We start from the raw sequence: 20,689 nt of genomic DNA, 5'->3' as shown, positions 1-20,689 counted from the left end.
CTCACATGCCCAATAAATGTTTAATGGTGGTTGAAACATGGGAACGGCAGAGGAAAGGGGGCAGGGCAGAGCTGAGGACTGGGAGTTCCCAGCAGGTCACAGTGGTAAACACTCTAGAAAGAGACAGGAGGATGCAGGGAAGATTGAGAAGACAAGTGGAAGGCTGGTTGGGTTCTTGTGCCCAAGAAAGAGGATGCAGGAAGAACAGGGAGACACCAGGGTCCCTCTCTGCTTGAGATAAAAGGTAAGGTCAGGCTTCCAGAAGAATTTTGAACAGGAAGAGACAGAGACAGGCTCAAGGGAACCTATGGCAGGTCTTCTGGGGAACGTTAAACTCAGGGGAGATTCTAGTATCTTCTAGATTCCTTTATGGTTTTCTTTGTGGCAACATGGAGGAAAGGGCAAGGGAGAGGGTACGACCAGTACCCTTGGGTTCTGTCTGCTCCAGACTCACAGATTTCATCTCAGCTCGTCCCCAGAGGCTCCCAACAACTCACAGGAGTTGTCATTTTGCACAAAAGGAAAACTAAGGCACAGAGAGTTAAGTACCTTGCCCCAGTTCGCACTGCTAGTAAGTAGCAAAGCCAGGTTTCATTTAAATCCAGGCAATGGTAAAGAACTGCTTGCCAATGCAAGAGACCTGGGTTTGATCCCTGGGTCGGGAAGGTCCCATGGGGAAGGACAAGGCAACCCACTCCAGTATTCTTGCCTGGAGAATCCCATGAACAAAGGAGCCTGGCGGGCTACGATTCATAGGATCGCTAAGAGTCTGACATGACTAAAGCGACTTAGCACATGCAATCTAATGCAGAACCCATGCTCTTAACTGCAATTTTGTAGGAACTGTTGATCATACTGGCATTAACAGTATGAGTGCTGAGATTCAAGCCCAGATTTGCCGGGTTCCAACATCCTTGCTAGAGATGGTAAGGAGGGCTCAGGGCACTCAAGACATTTCTGACATCTATTCCCGAATTTCCCAGGACACCAAAGGGTATTTCTCTACCACCTCCACTTCCAGTTTTTCTCCTCTCTTAGTTCCCTACTCACCCCTACCCACCCATTACAGAACCTCTGGGGGCAGGAGAGTACACTGGGCACAGAGGCTAGTTCCCTAATAATACTTTTAGAAGGCCATGAAAATGTTCTAATTTCTTTTAAAGTCATAAGGGGAATAAATGAACTTTTTAGATAAAATTTTTATGATATAATATTAATTTATTCCTTATTATAGAAGTGCAATCACACAATTGCAATTTTTAGTACTTTATTATTTTTGAAGAGGCCAGTTGGAGGCAAAACTGACTGCCCAAGCCCCACAAAAGTCCCAGAACAGCTTTGCCCACGCCCAGTAACAGGAACATTCTCACAACTAGACCCTGTTTCTTCCCTCCTACATTTTCTCAGGAACCCCTCCACTGCTGAAGGACCTCGATACAATAGGACACAATAGGACCAGCATTCACTTAGGAAAAAGGAAACCTGGTTTCTTGGCCCAGCTCTGGGTGACCCAGGATGAGTTTCTGCTTTTCTCCTTCTGTAAAATGAGAATGGGGCTACAATAGGTCACAATTCTCCCTCGACTCTGTGATCTTAATTCTTGGAGAGATTTATACTTGGGAAATGAATGGCACAGTTCTGTGACTGTTGCACTAGCAATCGGACAGAGCTGGTTTCACCAGCCAGTCATGGGAACCTGGCAAGTTAGCTCATCTTTGTGTCTCAGTTTCCATACCTGTGAAATGGGAATAATAATGGTATCTATCCCATAGGTTGTTGAGGTCAGGCATGTAAGGGACTTTACACATTGCCCGGCCACAGTACATGCTCAAAATAAACCTTAAGTTTTTATTGTTATTATAGTTTTTTATTCTGATTCAGAGGGGCACCCCTCAAGAAGAAAGCTGTCATTTAAAAATACTCCACCTAGTGCCATGGACCCTCCTTTCCTCCTGGCGTAGACCATCTGAGCGGCTTGTTCTTGGTTCCTGAGCTGTGCCTCACTCCTGGCCCTCGTGGAGGCTGGCTGAGGGGGGTGCATCTGGCACCCCACCCTGTCTACTTCTCCAGGGCCCAGGGAGGGAGTGAGGGGAAAGAGAATTCACCCTGTAAAGACTAAGGGCTTGCTCCCTGTCCCCAACCCGACCTCTGCCACGTCTCTCCCCACTCATCTCCCACCCCCTCCCTCAAAAAGCACAGGAAAGTTCTAACCTAAACTCGTTATGCTGGCGAGCACCCTCTTCTCACCTCTTCAGTGCAAAAGTCCTCCTGCCCCCAATCTGCCAGAAACTACCCTGAACAGGACCTGGTGGGGGTGTGGTCTTGGAAGAACACTCCTCACTTTGCCAGACCCTCATTCCTTTGATTCCTGCCCTGGATCCTCCTCTCCTGATTTCTGTCCCCTCCCTTCCCCTCTCAGGAAGCCCCCTCTGGGACACAGACAGCCCATTCCCTTGCTCTCTGGCTTCTCCAGCTCCCTTCTCAGCCCCTGCTCCCAGTCCCAGGGACATCTCTGACAATGTGTTGCGGCTTTTGCCCCTCTCCCTGGGCCACTGGCGAATCTGCCCACGGGGTGGCTGTTGCCATGGTAACCGGCAGGGCAATCGGGACGTCCCACTCTCCTTTCAACCCTGCACCTCTGGTGAGTTGAGCCCCCACCCTCTGTCCAGTGGTTAGGACTGTGCTTCCACTGCCGGGGGGCAAGGTTGGATCCCTCGTTGGGGAACTAAGATTCCCGCGCTACCAACAACAACAACAACAGCAAATCAGTATTTCTACAGTAGGTCCCGTTCAGCATACACTGCACTGCCTTTGCCTCGACCCTCACGCGTCTCCCTCCCATCCGAGGCCCAAAGCTCTGAGGAGGCTCGGACTACAATTCCCAGCAGGCCGAGCAGCCTGAAGTCCCGGGCTGGAGGAGCAAGGCACGCTGGGAGATGGAGTCTCGGCATGTTGCACCTGCCGCAGGAAGCCGTGAGGGGAGGAGGGTGGATGGAGAAGATGGAGTGCGGATGCGGTGGGAGCCGCCTGCAGGGCCTCTTTCCCCGAACCCAGGCTTTTCTGTCCTCTGCGGAAGAGGAGGGGCTCGCTCACTGCCCTTCTCCAAGGTCCAACAGAGAAAGAGCCCCCTCCCCCACCCCCATCCTCCTCCCCTCCCAGAGCTCTGCAGCTCCCGCTCCGACATCCAACCAAGAGTTGTTTCAGGCTGGGCCCAACCAACATGACCTAGCGGGGAAAGGGGTGAGAGACGGCGGGGTTGGAGACGGGGGCACCGGGAGAAAGCGATGGTCGACAAGTGTAGGCAAAAGAACGACATGCAAGCCATGTGCAAATGAACTCAGGGGCACCTCCCTCTTAGGGTAGGGCCGCCGCAGGCACCTGCTTTAACAGGTCTCCAAGCCCTCCCCTTCCACCTCCCCGCTCCCCTCCCTCTGCCTCGCCGGGTCACTCACTCACCACCTTCCAGCGATCCTTGACCACGTAGTTGGCCGGCAGGATGTCGGCCTGCTCCCCTCCCCCACTCATGTTGGTTTCGTCCTTAAGAGCGGCCGCTAGGCACTGCATTCGCCAGCCGGAGGGAGGGGTGTCCGCAGGGCCTGCCCTGAGGGGGCCATCTACCTGGGGAGTGGGGAGGGACTGTGAGGGAAGCAGGCTAGGACCCGGGACCCACTTGCAGATATGGAAGAGGCGACTTCCGTTCTCCTGGCTGGCATCTTTCCCTGGCCCACTGGGTAGATGCTCCAGGGGTCACTGGGGGGAGCATTGTGTAAAAACCCAGGTAGAAGTCCACAAATGCCGTTCGGGGGGAAAGAGATGCAAACTATAACCTGGAGATGTGAAAACCAGCAATGGGGACACACATGTGATGGGAAAAGGACAGGAAAATGATGTGTGAATAGGCTGTGGGGAAAGCGTTTCCCAAAGAGACAGATGCTAACGAGTGTGGGGAAGACTTGCTAACTGAGGAAGGCACAAGACTGGAATGGGTGTTTGGGCAGGGAGACCGGAGCCAAGAAGGACCAGCATGGGGATCGGATCTGTGGTCCCCACACCCACACATTTTCCATGCCACATCGTGCCCAGGAAACTGTGCATCTAAGGCTCATTGAAAGGGGAGACTTGCTGACCAAAGGGTGACCCAGGGAAGACCCACACCACAATGACAGAGCGCTCTAATCGACCGTGGGAGAGGTGATCATCTGAAAATGAGGTGCTACCCAACAGCCCCTTGAGGATGGTGCTGAGTGAGAAGTCTGCCACCATTCTCAGAGCTGAGCCCAAACCATGGCCACGGCCACGGGGGGTGAGAAGCAAGGATGTGAGCGATTGGGTGAACATCAGGCGATGGACTCAAGATGTGGATCTCACAGGTAAGGCAGCCCTGTGGTCACCCAGAGGGAGAGAGAGGGCTAAACTGGGGGGAAGTGAGGAGAGTGGGGAAGTGGAAGCAGTCTAAGAGAAGGCAGGAGGAATACTGGGTAGCAGAGGGTCTGGATGGACAGTGGACGAGAGAGCCTCTGCCCACGCTTTTCTGTATCAGCTCAGGAAGGAACACAGCTCTTGTCACCTTTGGATAGGTAGAAGTTGGATATCGGGAGGGGTGTGAGGGCTGGGAAAGTCAGCCAGTGTTACCCAGGGAAATGTCACTGGTGCGCATGCGTGTGTCCGTGTGTGTGTTCATGTCTTTGTGTGTCTTTCTGTGTGTGTGTCTGTGTGTCTTTGTGTACATCTGTATCCATGTGTGCTTATATGTGCTTTTGTGTCTGCCAGTGGGTGAGGTGCCTCTGTGTAGACAGGGGCCAAAAGAGATGGCTTTTTGAGATCTCTGCCAGCCCAGTACAGGAATGGATCTTTTCCTCTCTTCTTTCCCTCTACACTTCTCATAAGCACACGGCTCTGCCCTCCCAGTGACCCTGGACAGTCACAGATGGAAGCAAGTTCTTCAGGCAAGGTATGGTGGGGGAGGTGGAGAGGAGGAAAGTGCCTCAGATACCTGCGGATGGGGCAGGAACTCCGTGAGCCTCAGTTTACTTGGGATGGGCTCATTGCCCAGGCCTCCTGTGTCTGGCCATCCAGGCCATCCAGGCAGTATGGGATAGTGAAGGCGGGGAAACCATCTTCAACAGGTCATGGTGTGCCATGAGGGATCTACAGGGAGAGGAACATTGCCACTGTTTTTCTGCCAAATGACTCAGCTGACTGTTTCCTCCAATCCACGCAACTTCAGAGTGTCAGGACTGTGGGGATATCAAATAGGCTTCTACCTTCCTTCTGCCAAGTGGCAAATGGGGCATCAGGAATTCAGAGGGCAATGGGGGCAATGGCAGGAGGGGGAGGGATGGGGCAATCTGGAATAAAGGTGGAGGAGACAGGTGGAGGCCAAGATTGAAGAAGCAATTGAACCAGGAGGGAGGGATCCTTGAGGAATTAAGCAGGGTGACCTCTGGTGGGCCCTCCGAGTCCTGTGATGGTGGATTTTACAGACAGAAGAGGACGATGTGAGTCCTGATCCCATTCTATAGATGAGCAAGCAAAGATGGAACAGGTGAGGTGTGAGAAGGTGGAGTGGAGGCAAGTGGATACATGAGGGTTCCCTGCCTCTCCCTGCCTGCCAGCCTCCCCACTCTCTGCTTCAGAGGACTGCACTCAGCCCAGACTAGGGTGGGATGACCAACACAAGGAACTTGGCTGCCCCATGACTGCCCTCTCAGGACCCTTGGGTGTGTAGCGGCATAGATGTGTTGTGAGAGAGGGCTTGTGGAGGAGGTTTTATGAGTATCTGTCAGTGACTGTGTGTATGAGAGAGTGGGATCAATGATGTGTGTGTGAGTGTGGTGGGGCGTATACCCAGGTGGTTGGGAGCTCATCACGGCATATGCACATATAGGTGTTGGTGTGCACCTGTGCAAGGTGTAAGCCAGGTGTGTGTAGGAATGTGGGAGCCCGGGTAAAGAGAAGTGTGGGGGATCGGTAAGCAGTAATGGGAACAGGTGAAGAGAGGTGTGGAAGGGGGCAGAGGGGAATGGAAGGGACAAGGGGAGACAGGACCAAAGGAGGGGGTACATCAGATAGAGACAGGTGGGGGTACGCATGACAGGTGAGGAGGGGACAGGACTCTGAGAGGGGCTCCTGGGCACAGTTGAGGGGTGAGGAAGTAGGTAAGCAGGCTGCTAGGAGGAATGGAGGGACTGAGGACAAGGGAGAGAGGTTATGAAGACAGCGGAGAGGACTGTCAGGGATGCGAGGAGAGTGAAGCCACAGGGACTGGGACTGGCGGAGCGGCGAGGAGCAGCACCCCGGGAGGACAGGCTGGAGAGGGTGGGTAATGCGGGGGGCAGGGCGCCATTCCAGGCCTCGGGATGCGGCCCAGGCTGTGTAGGCCAGCGTCCCAGCTCGGGTGGAGACGGAGACAGAGCCGGCACAGGGAGGGGGAGCTGGAGAAGGCTGCACTGGGAGCTGAGCCAGGCCGAGGCCCGATGGGTCCCCAGAAGGAGCCCACTCCCCGACCCCCGCCCGGCCCGCCGGCCGCGCCCCGCCCCGCCTCGCCTCGCCTCGCCTCACCTGCTCTGTGCCCGCTGCGGCTGCGGCTGCGGCGGCGGAGGCAGCGGCTCGGGGCGGCGCATCCCCCGGGGCCGGGGCGGAGCGGGGACGGGGGCGGCTCAGTGCGGCGCTGGGTGGCCCGCTCCCTCGGGCGGCGGTGGCGGCGGCCTCCCGACCGGGACCATCCCGGCCCGGTCCGGCCCGGCCCCGATCCTTCTCGGGCGACAGCGGCGGCAGCAGCAGAGCGGGGAGCTGCCCACAATGCACTGCGCCGCCAGCATCAGCACCAGCCCTGACATCACCTCCTCACCGCCCCGGCTCTTACATCATCGTCCTTGCTCTGACATCACATTCCACTCTGCTCCTTTCTCCACTCCTGCGACTCTACGACTCTCTCTCCGATGGAACTGCTCCGGTTCCTAGGTTCTTCTCACTGGCCTCTGCCATTCACTTGACCTCCATCCCCTAACAGTGCCCTGTCGCTCTTTACCTGTCCCCACAAAACTCACCTGTCTCCATCACCCTTTATCTTCTCCACTCCCAGCGTGTCCCTATCACTCCTCACCTGTTCCCATCAGGCTCAACTGATTCTCCCACGACATCTTCTATACATTCATATTACTTTCCTCTAAAATCATTTCCCCTCACCTGTACCCATCCTCTCATAAGTCCCCTCCCCTTTTCTTCTAACACCATCCCCCACCTATAACTCTCACCTCCCTACCTCCTGGCGCAACCTGGCTCTTTCTTTCTTTGACCATTTCTCCCATCTGTTGACAAACTCTTTGTTTTTCTCACCAAATGGAATGCACACTCCTTACCGTGACATAAAACATTCTTCTCAATATGAGCCTAGAGAAGCTAGTGATACCCTTCTGGACATATTGGATTACTCAACATTCCCTGAACATACTTTGCATTTTGTCTCTCTCAATTCCCTTCTTTCCATCCCTCTTGTCCTCAACAAATGCACACTAATTTCAACAATCATAATGACAATAATAATAATAATAACAGTAACGATTTACTCCTGCCAGACACTGTCCTGAATTTTCACATGTTAATTCATTTAACCTTCATAACAACCCTTTGAGGTAGCATACTATTGTTATACTTATTTTATTTTATAAATTAGCTTTAATTTATTAACTTGGCTGTGTTGGGTCTTTGTTGCTACATGGGCTTTTTCTAGTTGCAGCAAGCAGGGGCTACTCTCTAGTTGCGATATGCTGGCTTCTCACTGCTATGGCTTCTCTTGTTTGCAGAACACGGGCTCTAGAGTGAGTGGGCTTCAGTAGTTGTGGCACATGGGTTTAGTTGCCCCCTGGCATGTGGAATCTTCCCAGACCAGGGATTGAACTAGTGTCCCCTGCATTGGCAGGAGGATTCTTAACCACAGGACCACTAGGGAGTCCTTAAATTACTTTTTATTGGAGTATAGTTGCTTTATAATGCTGTGTTAGTTTCTTCTGTATAGCAAAGTGAATCGGCTGTAATATACACATATATGGTCTCTTCTCTGGATTCCCTTCCCATTTAGGTCACCACGGAGAACTGAGTAGCATTCCCTGTGTTATACAGTAGGTTCTCATGAGTTATTTATTTTATGCATAGTGTCAACAGTGTATATGTCAACCTCAATCTCCCAGTTCATCCTTTCCCACCTGTGTTCTCTAGGTCTGTGTTGTTATGCCCATTTTATAGATGAAACTAAGATGCAGAGAGGTGGAGTAATTTGCCTTAAGTTACACACACACACACACAGCTAACAAGTGGCAGAGCTGAAATTCAAACCCTGGTCGCAGAGTCTGTGCTGCTAACCTCCATGCTGGGAAGAAGGGTCTCTGAATCTGCAAGAGTAGTCATAGGAGGCTTCTTGGAGGAGGTGCACTCAACTGTAATTTGAAGAATATGTAGGGATTTTTCAGCTGATGAGTGGGGCCAAGGCAAAGGGTGGGAGGGAGTTCCGGGCTGAGAAGACAGCATGTGGTGAGCTGGGGGTGCCCTTGTGCCAGGTCGTGAATGAAGGGCTTTGTGTGCTGGGCTAAGGAGATTGCTTCCTCTCCATTTAGTTTTTGAAAGCTGGATAATGTGATGAGCCATCCCGATCCCCCTTCAGAATCCAGGGACTCACTTCCCTGGCTGCCTGGGGTGCTGAAGACCAGCTCTCACAGCTCACTCCCTCTCTAGAATTGCCCTTGACCAAGAGAGTTGCCATGCCCAAGATCACGTGCCCTTCTGGGGGATATCCCATAGTCAGCCGATGATAGAACTGTGAGTACAAAGGCCTGACCCCCTCACCCCACCTCAAGGCAGCTCTGAAGGGACATCCTATTTATAAACCCCCCATAGGATGAGGCAAGGCAACTGTTGAGGCTGCATCAAAGCTCAGCGTCTCCTCTGCCCAGTGCTTCTTCCTTCACCCCTCCTCAGATGTTGATCTCAGAGTACTTCCCATAAGCCTGCTGCGTGAGCATCCCTGTCCCAGACTCAGTGTCCAGGAGACCCAGACCTTTTGAGAAGAAATCACCGAAGAGTTTTAAGCAGAGATAAGACACAGTCTGATCAGAGTATTAGGTTAGAACTCTAGGTTGACATTTTTTTTAAGGTTTTTAAATTTTTTATTTAAAAAAAAAATTTTTTTTTTTGGCTGCACTGCATGTAAGATCTTAGTTCCCTGACCAGGGATCGAACCTGCAGCCCCTGCAAAGGCAGTGTGAAGTCTAATCACTGGACCACCAGGGAAGCCCAAGCTTTATTAGTATTTTAGAAGTGTTGCTGTGCTGTCTTCTAGCTTGCATTGCTTCTGATAAAAGATCTGCAGTTATCCTTATCTTTGCTGTTCTGTGTGTAATGTTTTCTACCCTGGCTACTTTTACAAGTTTCTCTTGATCACTGGTTTTAAGCTGTTTGATGATGTACCTTGGTGTGGTTTCTTGCACTTGGAGTTTGTTGAGCTTCTTGTAAATGTGGATTTATAGTTTTCATCAAGTTTGGAAATTTTCTGGCCATGATTTACTCAAATATTTTTTCTGCTCTTCTCTTTCCTTCAGGGACGGCAACACCCTGTCTACTAGGCTGCTTGAAGTTGTCCTGCAGCTCACTGATGTTTTGTCCATTTTTTCTCAGTCCTTTCTCTGTGTTTCATTTTGGATAGCTTCCACTGTTATTTATTCAAATTTCTTAATCTTTGCTTTTGTGGCATCTAATCTGATTTGAATGCCATCCAATGTATCTTTTTTAACTGTAGTTTATATCTCTAGAAGTTCCATCTGGGTCTTTTAAATTTTTTCCCATATTTAATTTTCCTTCTAACTTCTTAAACATATAGAATAGTTATAATAACTCTTTTAATATACTTGTGTAAGAATTTATTATCTGATAAATTTCTGAATCCACTTCAGCTGATGTTTCTTTACACTGTAGGTCATATTTTTCTGCTCCTTTCCATTCCATAATTTTTTTTGGTACCAAATATTGCTAATTTTACCTTATGGGATCCTGGATAGTTTTGTGATTCAGTAAAATTGTTGAGCTTTGTTCTGGGGTGCAATTAATTTACCTAGTTTGATCCATTCAAGGCTTACTTTTTACGTCTTTGTTAGGAGGGAACTGAGCAGCGTCTAGTCTGGGCCTAATTTTCCCCACTACTGAGGCAAACCCTTTGGTATCATTTACCCAGTGCACCATGTGTGATGAGGTTTCCCATGCCAGCTGGAGGGAAAGGCACGATATCTAGCTTGTGTGAGCTCTGAAGTTTGTTCGCTCTGCTCCTTTCAGATTGTTCTTTTCCCACCTCGGATAGTTTCCTCACACACATGTACTGATCAGTCCTCAGCTGACTTTCATGGAGAACCCTCTGAAATTCCAGAACTCTCTCCTATCCTGTGCTCTGTCCTGCAGACTAGCTGCCTTGGACTCCCTGGACTCCCCACTCTGTTTCCTCAGCTCAAGGATCCAGCTTAGCCTGGATCCCACCTGCCTGCAGCCTGGAAACCCCACGGGCAGTCCTCCACCTGGCTTGTTTCCATCTTTCAGGAATCACTGTCCTATGCTGCCTGATGGCCAGTGTTCAGCCATCATTGTTTTATGTATCCCCTCAGGTTTTTTTTTGGCTTGCTTCACCGATGGGTCAGACGGTAAAGAATTTGCCTGCAATGCGGGAGACCAGGGTTCGATCCCTGGGACAGGAAGAGCCCCTAGAGAAGGGAATGGCTACCCACTGCAGTATTCTTGCCTGGAGAATACCATGAACAGAAGAGCCTGGTGGGTTACAGAAGTCCATGGGGTTACAAAGAGTCAGACATGACTGAGCAACTAACCCTTAGACTTTTCAACATACAGCAAAGGAAACCATCAACAAGATGAGAAGGCAATCTACAAAGTGGGAGAAAATATTGCAAATCATATATCTGATGAGGGGCTAATATCTAAAAAATACACACAATTCATACAACTTTTAAAAGTCCAATTTAAAAATGGGTAGAGGAGACTTCCCTGGTGGTCCAGTGGTTAAAAATCCACCTGCCAGTGCAGGGTACACAGGTTCAATCCCTGGTCCCAGAAGATTCCACATGCTGCAGGACAACTAAACCCACGTGCCACAACCACTGGGCCCAAGCGCCCTAGAGCCTGTGCTCTGCAACAAAAGAAGCCACAGCAAGGAGAAGCCCCTGCACTGCAAGGAAGAACAGCCCCAATGCACCGCGACTTAAGAAAGCCCTTGTGCAGTAATGAAGACCCAGTGCAGCCAATTAATTAATTAGTTGAATTGAAAATATTTTTAAAAAGTGGGCAGAGGATTTGAATCGACATTTTTCCAAAGAAGACATGTAAATGGCCAACATGTATGTGAAAAGATGCCTAACATGTCGAGGAGCGATTAAGCCTGTGCAGAGCAACTACTGAACCTGTCCTCTAGAACCTGGGAACTGCGATTGCTGAGCCCATGCCACAGCTGCTGAAGCCTGTCACCTAGAGCCCCTGCTCTGCAACAGGAAGAGCCACAGGCAACAGAAGCCCAAGCACAGCACCTGGAGAATAGCCCCTGATTGCCGCCAGCTCAGGGAAATGTAAACCAAAACCACAATGAGATGCTGCCTCACACTTGTCGGGATGGGTGTTATCAAAAAGTCAAGAGAGAGTTCCCCGGAAGTCCAGTGGTTAGAACTCTGCACTTTCACTGCCATGGACCTGGGATCAGTCCCTGGACAGGGAACTAAGATACCACAGGATGTGCAGTGCAGACAAGAAAATAATTAATTAAAATACAGGAAATAACCAGTGTTGGTGAGGATATGAAGAAAAGGGAATGCTTGTGAACTGTTGGTAAAGATGTGTGTGTGTGTGTGTGTGTGTGTGAGAGACATGGAATATTATTCAACCACAAAAAAAGGGAAATCCAGCCAGTCCCAGCAACATGGATGGAATTTGAAGGCATTAAACTAAGTGGACTAAGTCAGACAGAAAAGCACAAATACTGTATCCTATCACTTATATGTGAAATCTGAAAAAAAAAAAAATGACATCATAGATAACGGAGAAAAGATTGGTAGTTACCAGAAGTGGAGGGATTCCCTGATGGCTCAGACATTAAAGAGTCTGCCTGCAATGTGGGAGACCTGAGTTTGATCCCTGGGCCTGGAAGATCTCCTGGAGAAGGAAGTGGCAACCCACTCCAGTATTCTTGCCTGGAAAATCCCACAGACGGAGGAGCCTGGCAGGCTACAGTCCAAAGGGTTGCAAAGAGTAGGACACAACTGAATAACTTCACTTTCACTTTCAGAAGTGGGGTGTGGTGGTGGACGAAGTGAGTTGAGGTGGTCAAAAGGTAGAAACTTCCAGTAATAAGATGACTAAGTCCTGTTAATGGTGACTATCATTAACAAACTATATTATATACTTGAAATTTGCTAAAGTTGGACATTACTTTGCTGACAAAGGTCCATATAGTCAAAGCTATGGTTTTTCCAGCAGTCATGTATGGATGTGAGAGTTGGACCATAAAGAAAGCTGAGTGCTGAAGAATTGATTCTTTTGAACTGTGGTGTTGGAGAAGACTCTTGAGAGTCCCTTGGACTGCAAGATCAAACCAGTCAATCCTAAAGGAAATCAGTCCTGAATATTCATTGGAAAGACTGATGCTGAAGCTGAAGCTCCAATACTTTGGCCACCTGATGCAAAGAACTGACTCCTTGGAAAAGACCTGATGCTGGGAAAGATTGAAGGCAGGAAGAGAAGGGGACGACAGAGGACTAAATGGTTGGATGGCATCACTGGCTCAATGGACATGAGTTTGAGCAAGCTCCAGGAGTTGGTGATGGACAAGGAAGCCTGGCATGCTGCAGTCCATGGGGTCGCAAAGAGTCAGACACGACTGGGCAACTGAACTGAACTGAAGAGAATAGATCTTAAGAGCTCTCCACACGATAAATAAATGTGTGACTATGTGTGGTTGGTAATGGGCATGAACTAAACTTATTGTGGTGATCATTTCAAAATACAGAGGTGCATCATATCATTATATACCTGAAACTAACAGAATGTTACATGTCAATTATCTCTCAGCTTTAAAAATCCACTTAAGGGGCTTCCCTGGTGGCTCAGGCATGAAGGATCTGCCTGACAGTGCAGGAGACTTGGATTTGATCCTTGATCTGGGAAGATCCTACATGCCGAGGAGCAACTAAGCCCAGTGCATAGCAACTATTGAGCCTGTGCTCTAGAACCTGGGAGCTGCAACGACCGAGCCCATGTGCCACGACTACTGAAGCCTGCTCACCTAGAGCCCATGCTCCATGACAGAAGCCACAGCAATCAGAAGCCTGAGCACTGCAATGGAGAGTAGCCTCTGATTGCTGCAACTAGAGGGAAGCCCGAGAAGCAATAAAGACCCAGCACAGCCAAAAATAAATAAATTAATGGAATCATAAAAACAAAGAAAACACAATGCAGGAAGAAGCTACAAGCCTTCTTCAGTTACTGAAATATTTAAAAAATAATACATTAAGAGAAAGCATGACAAACAAAAGAAGCGGGGGGAAAGTATACTAAATATAAAGGACAAAAGAAGATAATAGGAAAAACTTCCAAACCTGTAAGTAATCACAATAAATAAGAATGAATGAAGTTCATTAATTAACAGACCATCAGCTTTTAAAAATGTAAATATAAGCTGCTTACTAAAGATGCATTTGGAATACAGAAAGGTTGAACAAAAGGTGTAAAAATATGAGACCAAAAGAATTTTATAAAGTGGGTCATTTTATAAGGACAAAAAAGGATACCACTCAGAACTTGTATTCACCTACTAGTCTCAGAATACAAAGTAAAAATAGTTAAAATTATAGGAAAAAATATTTTTAATTCACTGTCAAAGGGAGGGTTTAACAAAATTACCCCAATAATTGATACTTGTTAGCAAGCAAGATCCAACCAGTCCATCCTAAAGGAAATCAGTCCTGAATATTCACTGTAAGGACTGATGCTGAAGCTGAAACTCCAACACTCTGGCCACCTGATTTGAAGAACTGATTCATTTGAAAAGACCCTGATGCTGGGAAAGATTGAAGGCAGGAAGAGAAGGGGATGACAGAGGATGACATGGTTGGATGGCATCACCAACTTGATGGACATGAGTTTGAGCAAGCTCTGGGAGTTGGCAATGGACAGGGAGGTCTGGCATGCTACAGTCCATGGGGTCGCAAAGAGTCGGACACAACTGAGAGACTGAACTGAACTGAGCAAGCCATTTGTAATAGTTTTAGTTTTCAAATGTTCTATATCCTTACTATTTTTTTTCCCATTTGATTTATCAATTACTGGGGTAATTCTGATAAACTCTCCCTGCAGCCAACTCCCACTCCCAGCCCAGCCCTCCATGATCTGCTTTCTCTTTCTCTAAATATGCCCTTTCCGGACATTTCATCTAAATGCGGTCATGCACTGGGTAGTCTTCTGTCCCTGATACGAGGACATACTTGGACACACGGACCCGCACACCACCGTGGCTCATCACTCAGAGCCCCATCACTGTGCCCCGGCCCTCCAACTCAGGCCTCTGCCCTGAGCCGAGGATCTGAGCCGCCAGCCAAGGCTGGCTCTGCATCCTGACCACCTCAACGGTGGACACAGAGCAAGTCGCAGGGCCTTGTTTCCCATCTGGAGAAACAGACAAGATATCCCTCTCCTCTTTCTCCTTCAGCCTGAGGTGGAACGGGGATGCCAGGCCCCTCAGAAGGGTGTGCCCTGAGGGGATGGAGGCTGGCCTCTTTTCTTGAGGACACAGAGGCAGAAGCGAGATGCTCTGTGTCTCTATGTGCACGTGCTCCTCCTGGGAGGCGAGAACCGCAGGACAGTGTGACTGAGGGTGAGGAGGGCGCCCTCAAGGTCTCTGGCCCCCGGGGCCCGCCTCCTCAGGGTGCGTGGGTGACCGTGTGTGAGGAGGTGCTGTGAGCACTGGTACCCAGCTGTGCACACGCTTCCCCACGGTCTTATCTTAAAGATAAGGCACTGAGCTCATCAGAGGCCAGAGGTAGCCTCAGATTTCTTTTCCTTCTCTTTGTGTCCTTGGATTTTAAAAAATGGTAATTGTGTCTGCTCTGTCACTCCATGTGTGAGTATTTCATAATTAATCAGGAGGAATTCATAGGGAACCACCAATGACACTTTCCTCTGAGAAATGGGATTGGGGTCTCAGGACTCCCTCTCCACCACATACTCTCTTGTTCCTTTTGAAATTTTTGGCCTAAATTTGTGTAATTTTCATTGGAAAATGAAAATTGTTCTTAGAAGTGAGAGATGATGTGTTTGCCTGGCTCCCTGCAGATCCTGCTTCCATCAGATTAGCTTAGGGCTGAGCAAGATTACAAAGTGCTACCAAATGCAGCTGCTCATTTCATCCACTCATTCATTCAACAAACATCTGATGAATGTTTCCTACAGGCCAGGCACAGCTCTAGAAGCTGGGGATATAGCAGTCAACAGAGAAAAATGTCTGCCTTCTTGGGGACTTACATTTACTGAGTAGAGAAAGACATACAACAAAATTAGTCAATTATATGATAGTGAGAAGAGAAAAGCCCAGGCAGAGGAGGGTGGTGGGGATGGGAGGCTGCCATATTGAAGAGGGTGGTCAGGGAAGGTAACCTGACAGACTTGGAGGAGGAGAGGGAGTGATGGGGACTGCTCTGGGAGAAAAGGGCTCCTGCCTGCTAAGGCACCTCAGTTGTGTTCAACTCTGTGCGACCCCATGGACTGTAGCCCACCAGGCTCCTCTGGCCATGGGAGTCTCCAGGCAAAAATGCTGGAGTGGGTTGCCATGCCCTCCTCCAGGGGATCTTTCTGACACACGGATTGAAGCTGTGTCTCTTAAGTCTCCTGCATCAATAGATGTGTTCTTTACCACTAGCACCACCTGGGAAGCCTGAAAAGGGCTCCAGAGGACAGCAAATGCCAAGGATCTGAGGCAAGAACATGCCCAGCTTGAGGAAGAGGCAGCGTGGCTGCGGAACAGACGCTGAGGCTAAAGGAGCTGGGATGAGAGGTGAGAGAGGCACCGGGTCCTGTGGGGCTGCTGCGCCCCTGAGGGGGTTGCGGGTTTTACCCAAGTGAGATGGGAGCCTTTGGAGGCTTGGCTGAGGAAGGTCATGACCTAACTTCTGGGTTTACAGGTCCCCCTGCTGGAGACCAGACTGTGTAGCAGGAAAGGGGGTCGACTGTGAAGAGGCTGAGAGAGGTGGTGGAGGTTTGGAGGAGGGGGCGTCAGTGAAGGTGGTGGGCATGTTCCCCCCCAGGACCTTATTGGGCCTTCCAGGGCCAGACCCCTCTCCCAAATCCTCTGCTTTAGCTCCTCTCTGAAGTACCTACTACTGCACGATTGCACTCATCTCACACGCTAGCAAAGTAATGCTCAAAATTCTCCAAGCTAGGCTTCCACAGTACGTGAACCAAGAACTTCCAGATGTTCAAGCCTGATTTAGAAAAGGCAGAGAGGAATCAGAGATTAAATTGCCAACATCCGTTGGATCATAGAAAAAGCGAGAGAATTCCAGAAAAGCATCTTCCTCTGCTTCATTGACTACACTAAAGCCTTTGACTGTGTGGATCACAACTCTGCAAAATTCTGAAAGAGATGGGAATACCAGACCACCTTATCTGCCCCCTGAGAAACCTGTATGCACATCAAGAAGCAACAGTTAGAACCGAACATGGAACAATGGACTGGTTCAAAATTGGGAAAGGAATACAACAAGGTTGTATATTTTCACCCTGCTTATTTAACTTATATGCAGAGTACATCATTCGAAATGCCAGACTGGATGAAGCACAAGCTGAAATCAATATTGCAGGAGAAATATCAATAACCTCAGATATGCAGATGACACTACCCTTATGGCAGAAAGCAAAGAGGAACAGAAGAGCCTATTGATGAAGATGAACGAGGAAAGTGAAAAAGCTGGTTTAAAACTCAACATTCAAAAAACTAAGAGGATGGCATCCGGTCCCATCACTTCATGGCAAATAGATGGGGAAACAATGGAAACAGTGACAGACTTTATTTTCTTGGACTCCAAAATCACTGCCGATGGTGACTGTAGTCATGAAATTAAAAGATACTTACTTCTTGGAAGAAAAGCTATAACTAACCTAGACAGCATATTAAAAAGCAAAGACAAAACTTTGCCAACAAAGGTCCGTATAGTCAAAGCTATGATTTTTCCAGTAGTCATGTATGGATGTGAGAGTTGGACTTTAAAGAAGACTGAGAGCTGAAGAATTGATGCATTTGAACTGTGGTGTTTGAGAAGACTCTTGAGAGTCCCTTGGACTGCAAGGAGATCAAACCAGTCAATCCTAAGAAAGGAAATCAATCCTGAATATTCATTAGAAGAACTGATGCTGAAGCTGAAGCTCCAATACTTTGACCACCTGATGTGAAGAACCAACTCATGAGAAAAGACCCTGATGCTGGGAATGATTGAAGGCAGGGAGAAGGGGACAACAGAGGACCCGACGGTTGGATGGCATCACCGACTCCAGGGACAGGACTTTGAGCAAGCTCCGGGAGATGGTGAAGGACAGGGAGGCCTGGCATGCTGCAGTCTGTGGGGTTCCAAAGACTGAGCAACCGAACAACAACCAGGGCGACCCCTCTCCCAAATCCTCTGCTTTAGCTCCTCTCTGAAGTACCTAGATAATAGTATCTGCCCGCTTTCTGAATTGTTTGGCAGATGCTCAAGCCACCACCCCCCAAATGGAAGAAATTAACTACCTGATGACCATGAGCACTTGGCCCATGAGCACTTGGCCCACAGACTTGTTGGAACCGTAACCCCTGACACCTGGCTGTTACCTCAGCGTCAACCAATTGGAGAATTGTGCAGGAACATCCCATACCCTGGGACGCCCAGCCCTCACCTAGCCTTAAAAATGCTCTCTTAAAAAAAAAAAAAAAAATGCTCTCTTGTACCCCAGCAGGGAGTTTGGGTGTTTTGAGACCCCCTGTCCTGAATTCCCTGCTTTTGGGGCCTGGCGGTAATCTCTACCCTTTCCTTCACCCACAAACCCGCATCGGCAGAGGGGCTTTACTGGGAAACCAGGAGCTGACCCAAGGCTGGCTGCTCAACAGGCTGGCTTCAGAATTTGGAAATACTTGGAAGAGAGAACCCGTAGGAGTTGCTGACGGATTGGGTGTAGGAGCTGATGGAAAGAGAAGAGTAAAAATCGATTCCAAGTTTTGGAACCTAAGGATCTCGGTGGAAGGAGTTGCCTTCGGCAGAGATGGGGGAACCTGCAGGAGGAAAGGGGCCGTGGGTGAGGAGGCAAGGACCCCCCACCTACTGCCTGGCGGTGTTACAGAGGTCGGGGAGACGCTGGGTCCCCAGACGTGCGTATCCTCGGCGTGAACAATTCGGAGGTGTGGAAGGAAGGCTCCGCAGGCCGGGTCGGGTGGCGCCAGGACGCTGGTAGCCCCAGGGCGCCCGGGGCGCGGGGAGGGGTGAGCGGCGGCTGGAGTGCCAGGAACCTGCCACCAGGCCCTGATGAGATGGAGCATCCCGAGGACCGGGAGCCGGACGTAGGGATCGTGTCCGGCTGCTGCGCTTCGGGGCAGTTCTTCCCAAGCAGTGGCGGCTGCTGAGCTGGAGGCGAGCGGTGAGGCTGCCTGGGTGCGGGCCGTGGGGAAGGCGAGGACGGGTTTGGCCCCTCGACAGAAACCGCTCATAGTCCAGGCCGCTGGACTCGCCCACCGGCGGGGAAGCTCCGGGCGGGGGCCCTACCTGGGAAGGAACTGCGGCCAGGGGTCAGACCGCATGCGTCCGACCTGGGAGCCCACTCCCGGCGTTCCGTTACTATCTTGACCTTTTAGGTCCTTCGTGGAGCACTTCATGGACTCCTTCCGGAGGCTGGGATGGGAGCGGGATGGGAGCAGGATGGGAGCGGACCGCGCTGGCCTCTGATCTCTCCCACCTAGCACAGAGTTTTCCTTTGACGTGGAGGTATCAGCCCTCCCTGACCCGACAGACCCCAGGTCCCAAGAACATCGTCTCTCTCAGGCCCTCTGATCCTCCTGCTCCTGCAGCGAGGTAGTCCGGATCCTGGCTGATTTTCTACTTTGGAAAGGGTGCCTCAACTCTCCCACTTCTCAGAAAACCTCAGGTGTGTGTCCCCCTTTTCCCTCCCATGGGCAGAGCCAGAATCTGTAGGACCCAATGCAGTTCTCAGAGACCTCTTTATTTGAATTTGATTCCTGGGTCTTCATCGCTGCGCACGGGCTTCTCAATGCAGTGACTTCTTTTGTTGAGGAGCCTGGGTTCAGTAGTTGTGGCCTGCGGGCTTAGTTGCTCCGCAGCAGGCATGTGGAATCTCCTCTGCTCAGGGATGGAATCCATGTACTCTGCATTGGCAGGTGGATTCTTAACCTACTGGGTCACCAGGGAAGTCCCTGGGGCATCCTCTTTAAAAAGATGCATCACAAAGTTGCTGGTGCTTTGGGAAGGGCCTATGCTCAACAGTTCTGAGGGAGCTTTTTGAAAATGCAGATCTTGGGATAAAGCCTTTGAGTCCATTTTTAATGAGCTCTCCAGTTATTCTGCTCTGATCTGGGGCGGGTGACCCTCAGGCTCCCAGTGGGTGACATTGAATCAAGCTGGAAAGCTGGGATCCTGGCCCTGTGACCCCAGGATATCCTGCCTTCACACCATCTCCCACTGGTTATACTTTGCTTTCAGGCAGTGATTCTCAAACTCAGCTGGGTATGAGAATCACCTGGAGAGCTCAGTCAGCGGCCCAGGCTCATCGATACCTGGGTCTTTGCAGTTGATCAGGTTCTCAGGTGGTTCTCACACCCACCAAAGCCTGAGAGCCTCTGGGGCCCTAGGTTCCTTGCACGGGCCAACCTCTTGCTCCTCCTGCCTGTCCCCACCTGGGATCCGATTCCTCCTCCTCCCCACCCCTCATCACTGACCCATGGTGAGTCCCTCCATCTCACCTGTATCACTCCTCTGGCATTGATCACATTCTGTCCCCTTGCAAGGACTGCATTTTCCTTGCAGGCTGTTCTATTCCCTCATTCCTTTTCATGGAATCCTAGTGTTGGGTGGGCCCTTGGAGGCCATCTCTCTGTCCCCTCCCCTTCCCTGAGCAGGGTGGACCTGGGGGTGTCTAGGGCAGAGGAGAGGAACTGAAGACCAGCGTGGGCCCCTGACCAGCTTTCCCTCAACCACAGGGGAAGAGGCTGCTGGAGGCGACAGGCTCATCCATGATCGGGACCTGGCCTGGCTGCAGCAGGCAGATGGTGAGTGGCCCCGTCCTGCCTGCACACTCCCCTGGGGTCCTGGATCCCCTGGACCTGCCTGGCTCCCCGCCTCCAAGGGACTCCCTAAGTTCCCTCCTCCCCACAGCCAGACTGTCGTGTGTCCCTCACAAGCCCGAGGGTGAGCCTGGTCTCCTTTCTTCCCAGCGGTCGTGGCAGAAGTGACCCAGCCCTCTCTGGGGGTAGGCTACGAGCTGGGCCGGGCAGTGGCCCTCCACAAACCAGTGCTGTGCCTGTTTCGCCCACAGTCTGGCCGAGGTGAGCACCCCCAGCCCTGGGCTCCTTTCCCAGCTCTCCTGGGTCCCGGCCCTCCTCTCCTTCCTTGGGGGGCTCTGA

The 20,689-nt window shown here is 50.4% G+C and overlaps 1 protein-coding gene and 1 pseudogene across 1 annotated transcript in view; one reads left to right on the top strand and one right to left on the bottom strand.

Moving 5' to 3' along the window:
- The window catches only part of TTBK1 (tau tubulin kinase 1), a 35,435-nt gene extending 31,871 nt beyond the window's left edge, over nt 1-3,564 (bottom strand). Inside the window, exon 1 of the mRNA XM_065912460.1 lies at nt 3,457-3,564. Within this exon, the coding sequence (XP_065768532.1) occupies nt 3,457-3,564 (108 nt within the window). The remainder of the gene's footprint in view (nt 1-3,456) is intronic.
- A 14,230-nt stretch (nt 3,565-17,794) lies between these two features.
- Nucleotides 17,795-20,689, top strand: LOC136151170 (5-hydroxymethyl-dUMP N-hydrolase-like; annotated as a pseudogene).

Source organism: Muntiacus reevesi, chromosome 20, assembly GCF_963930625.1.
Source record: "Muntiacus reevesi chromosome 20, mMunRee1.1, whole genome shotgun sequence".
Taxonomy (NCBI): Eukaryota; Metazoa; Chordata; class Mammalia; order Artiodactyla; family Cervidae; genus Muntiacus; species Muntiacus reevesi.
The sequence above is the reverse complement of the archived record's forward strand: the minus strand, read 5'-3'. Positions and strand labels throughout refer to the sequence as shown.